A 4,650-nucleotide genomic window follows, 5' to 3' on the forward strand; every position below is an offset into this window, starting at 1 on the left:
TCATATCGTTTGTACACGGCAACCCAACAGGAGGAAAGGGGACCTAAGAGCAGGAGCAGGAGTCAGAGACCCACTCATTCTCATAGTTAGGAGTCCCACATAAATACTAAGCTAATTGCTAGTGCAGAGGACCTGGTCTGTGTAGACTCTTGTAGGCCCTGTGCTTGCTGCATCCGTCTCCGTGAGCTCATATGTACCTTGCTTAGTTGGTTCAGAGGGCCTTGTTCTCCTGCTGTCCTCTATACCCTCAGACTCTTCTAGTCTTCCACCTTCCCTCCCATGGGATTCCCTCTCTCCGAGTAATGTCTGGCTGTGGGTCTTCACACTTGTTCGCATCTGCTGCTGGAGGAAGCCTCTGATGACGGGATAAGGCTGTGAGTATAGCAGAATATCATTAGGAATCCTTTGTTGTTGTTAAATGTTTGTTTGTCTTTAAGACCAGTAGCATTTGATTTTACCTTAGGTCTCTGAACTATCTAGTTTCTAGTTCTTGGTCATTCAAGTAGTGGCCAGTATGGGTTCCTTCACATGGAGCGGACCTTAAATTAAATGAGACATTGCATTGGTGAGTTCCTCTCACAAGTTCTGTGTCACCATTGCCCTAGCATATTTTGCAGGCAGGAGAGATTGTAAGTGAAAGGTGTTGTGACTGGGTCGGTGTCTGTGTCTTTCTTTTGGTAGCTTGGAAAGTACCTTCCCTTTTTTTTCTTTAATGAATGAGGCAATTTATTAACCCAGCATTCTTTGTTCTAATGCTTCTTGTTGGCAGCTGCCACCTGTCCAGCGATTCTGTCCCGATCTCTCTGTCCCTGAGGTGTTAGCTTGCGGCCCCCATCTTGGTCCTTTTCCACCATTTTCAGCCCCTCCAGGGCTTGGAAGACCCAGCGGGCCATACTCTTAGAGCCTCTGCTGAAGTGGCTGGGCCTGACACAGTTTCTTTGCTGTCCTCCGTAGATCTTGGTCATGGAACCAACCCCCGCACCACCACGGAGGTACAGGTGCCGTGCTGTGGAAGCAGCTCCTGTGTAGAACCAGTTCTCATCATATGGGGCAAGCTCTTTATGTTTGGCCAGCTTGACTGTGTCCACCCATTCTGGGACTTTCAGCTTCCCAGACTTTTTGAGGAAGGCTGCCAGAGCTCTGACGAACTCCCGCTGGTTAACGTCTTTTACAGTAACTCCAGGCATCCTGCGGCCTCCGCGCTGCCAGCCAGGGGAAAGTACCTTCCTTAATCAAAGGGCTATACCTTAGGGAAGAAGGCTCCATGTACGCACAAACTTTACTTTTCCATGGTTAATGAATTGTGTGGATGCTGTCCTTGGCAATGGAACCCCTGCTGTCAGTTTGCAGAGACCAACCTTTTGTTTTAGCATCCGTCTGGACTGTGGGGAGATTTTCATGGGACCCCCTTGGCTAACACCCCAAATGAACACAACCTAGATCTACCACCTGATACCTTGCCGGACTACAGGGTGTGGCCAGCTGAGAGTTTGTATACTCCATTACTAGGAGTTCTCATTAAGACCAGCTTCATGGATGTCATGAAGTTTCTACAACACTCCCTAAATGTCCGCAGTAGCAGCTGTCTCTACCTGTACTCTCTCCCTCCATCACTCTCCCCTGACCTGGGCTGTCCTGGACCATCTGCTTACGGTTCACCCATAAAGTCTATCCTGCTTTCCCTTCCTTGGGAGATGCATGTGTCCCACCTGGACCCCTCCTTTTTACCTAACCGCTCTGGGTCCATAGATTGTAGCTTGGTTATATCATTTATTAAATGGCTAATATTCACTTATAAGTGACTACATACAATATTTATCTTCATGTGTCTTGGTTACCTTGTCCAAGTTGATTTTTTTCTAGTTTTATTCATTTGCCTGCAAGGTTCATGATGCCATTAAAAAACTTTAACTATTTTGTAATACTCCAATGTGTAAATGTATCACTGTTTTGTTTATCATTTTGTAAACCATTTTATTTATCCATTCTTTGAGGGACATCTAGGTTGTTTCCAGCTTCTGATTATTATGAATAAAGGCACAATGAACATGGTTGAGCAAGTCTCCTTTTGGAAGGTTGGAGTATAGCTGGGTCTAGAGGTAGATCAATTCCCAATTTTCTGAGAAACTACCACATTGATTTCCAGAGTGGTTTCACAAGTTTGCATTCCTACCAACAATGGAGGAGTGTTTGTTTGCTCCACATCCTCACCAGCATGAGCTGTCACTTGTGTTACTAATCTTAGCTACCCCAAAAGGTATAAGATGGCATCCCAGGGTCATTTTGATTTGCATTTCCCTGATGGCTGAGAACATCAAGCATTTCTTTAAATGCTTCTTGGTCATTTGAGATTCCTCTAATTAGATCTGTACCCCATTTTTAAATTAAAATATTTGTTTTTTAAATATCTAGTTTCTTGAGTTCTTTATATATTTTGAATACTAGTCCTCTACTGGATGTGAACTTGGTAAAAATCTTTTCTGAATCCGTAGGCTTCAGCTTTGTTCTATTGATGTGCCCTTTGCCATGCAAAAGCTTCTCAGTTTTATGAGGTCCCATTTATTCATTGTCAATCCTAGTGCTTGTGTTAATGGTATTCTGTCAGCTCAGCAAGTCTTCTCCTGTGCCAATGAGTTCAAGGCTATTCCCCATTTTCTATTCTGTCATGTTCAGTGCACCTAGTTTTATGCTGAGATCTTTGTTCTATTTAAAGTTGAGTTTTGTGCTGGTTGATTGATATGGATCTATTTGCATTCTTCTATATGCAGCCAATCATTTTGACCAACACCATTTTTAAAAGATGCTGTCTTTTTTTCCAGTGAGTATTTTTGTCTTCCTTTTTAAAAAATGGTGTCCATTAAGTATATGGATTTATGTCTAGGTCTTCAATTTGATTTCATTGATCAACATTTATGTTTTATGCCAATATCGTGCTGCTTTTATAGGAATTTCCTGGTAGAATTTCAAGGTTACTTATGTGTACTATCATATTATCTGCAAATAATGATACTTTGACTTTTTTCCTTTCCAATTTGTATGTCTTGATTTTCTTCAGTTGTCTTCTTGCTTTAACTAAAACTTTAAGTGCTACACTGAGTAGATATGGAGAGAGTAGACAACCTTGTCTCATTCCTGATTTTAGTGGAGCTGCTTTGAGTTTCTCTCCATTTAAACTGTTGGCTAAAGGTTTATTGTTAATTGCCTTTATTATATTTAGCTATGTCCATTGTATCCCCAATCTCTCCAAGACTTCTATCATAAAGGACTTTTGGATTTTGGCAAAAGGCCTTTTTCTGCATCTAATGAGATGATTATGTGGTTTTTTTTTTCAGTTTACTTATATGGTGAATTATATTTCCTGGTTTTTATACATTGAACAATCCTGAATCTCTGAGATGAAGCCTACTTGATCATGGTAGATGATCTTTTTGAGGTGTTCTTGGATTTGGTTTGCAAGTATTTTATTGAGTAATTTTGCGTCAATATTCTTGAGGGGAATTGGTTTGTAATTCTTTCTTTATATGGTTTCAGCACTAAGGAAATTGTGGCCTCATAAAGTGAAGGCATGTTCCTTCTGTTTCTACTTTGTGAAATAATTTGAGTGGTATAGATATTAATTCTTCTTTGAAAGTCTGGTAGAATATTTTTTTTAAAAACCATCTGGTCCTAGGCCTCTTTTGTTTCATAGTGGTCTTTTAATGATTGCTCCTATTTTACTGGGGGTTATAGGTCTACTTAAATTGTTTATATGATTTTTGCTTTAACTTTGGAAAGTGGTGCCAATTGAGAAAGTTATACATTTCTTTTAGATTTTCCAATTTGATGGAGTACAGGATTTTGGCATCATCAAAACATTTATTTTTTGAGCAAATAGCATCTGCAGGCGCAGCAGTAAGTTGCGCCCTGCCTCCAACCCTTAGAGCTCCAGACTGTGTTATTTTTTTCTCCTGATACTACAGCAGGTTCTAGCATCTGAAGTTCAATGTGTTCCCAAGCATTCGTTTACGGTGCTGGATTTTGTGGAGGAGAAGATATGGGAGGCCATGTTTCCTCATCAAGTTCTGAAATATTTGAGCTAGGAGAGTCACATCATTGGGTTTACCAATAATGTGACCACTACAGGATTTAACACTGGAAATGGGCAGGGGTAGAAATGTTCCATTAAATTATGTCCCTCAATGTAGAGATAAGCAGAGGAGGTGACCAGCCAGTGTTGCTATCTAACCATGGCTTTTAGATTATCCTCTAAAGTCTCAAAAAGGAGCATATTTTCCACATGGTCACTCCTTAATTTCACTCTATCTATCTATCTATCTATCTATCTATCTATCCATCCATCCATTCATTCATCTACCCATCATATGCCTATCTATCTATGGAGAGTGAGTGAGTGAGAGAGGATATTCCATATCAGTACATTAGATTCCAGGAGAGGCAGACATCCTCACCTTGTAGACTTCTTGTCCTTGTAGTCAGGCCCAACATCATGGTGGTGGGATCACATAAAGTGGGGCTTTCACCTCATGGAGTGAATGAATCAGGGGAAATTACCAGGTACTGGGTATAGTCTTCAGAGGCATTTCCCCAGTGACTTATTTCTTTAAAAAGGCTATGCCTCCAAAAGTTCCAGAACCTTCTAAAATGGTGCCA

General features: G+C 40.9%; 1 protein-coding gene across 2 annotated transcripts; it reads right to left on the minus strand.

Moving 5' to 3' along the window:
• Positions 1-729: 729 nt before the first annotated feature.
• Positions 730-1,220, minus strand: LOC120095010 (40S ribosomal protein S19-like). 2 transcript variants are annotated; one of them, XM_087575096.1, is made up of 2 exons: positions 971-1,207; positions 730-842 (listed from the first exon to the last, which is right to left on the minus strand). In XM_087575096.1, the coding sequence occupies exons 1-2, from the start codon at positions 1,185-1,187 to the stop codon at positions 730-732; spliced, it is 330 nt and encodes a 109-aa protein (XP_087431222.1). In that variant the 5' UTR covers positions 1,188-1,207. The 2 variants fall into 2 exon arrangements, with proteins under 2 accessions (XP_087431222.1, XP_087431221.1); XM_087575095.1 differs by having other exon boundaries at positions 749-1,220.
• Between the last annotated feature and the right edge of the window lie 3,430 nt (positions 1,221-4,650).

This window comes from Rattus norvegicus, chromosome 10 (assembly GCF_021556685.1).
Source record: "Rattus norvegicus strain SHRSP/BbbUtx chromosome 10, alternate assembly SHRSP_T2T, whole genome shotgun sequence".
Lineage (NCBI taxonomy): Eukaryota > Metazoa > Chordata > Mammalia > Rodentia > Muridae > Rattus > Rattus norvegicus.

What these genes read in the sequence shown, in the direction of transcription:
- LOC120095010 (XM_087575095.1), bottom strand. Translation starts at nt 1,187, where the DNA reads ATGCCTGGAGTTACTGTAAAAGACGTTAACCAGCGGGAGTTCGTCAGA.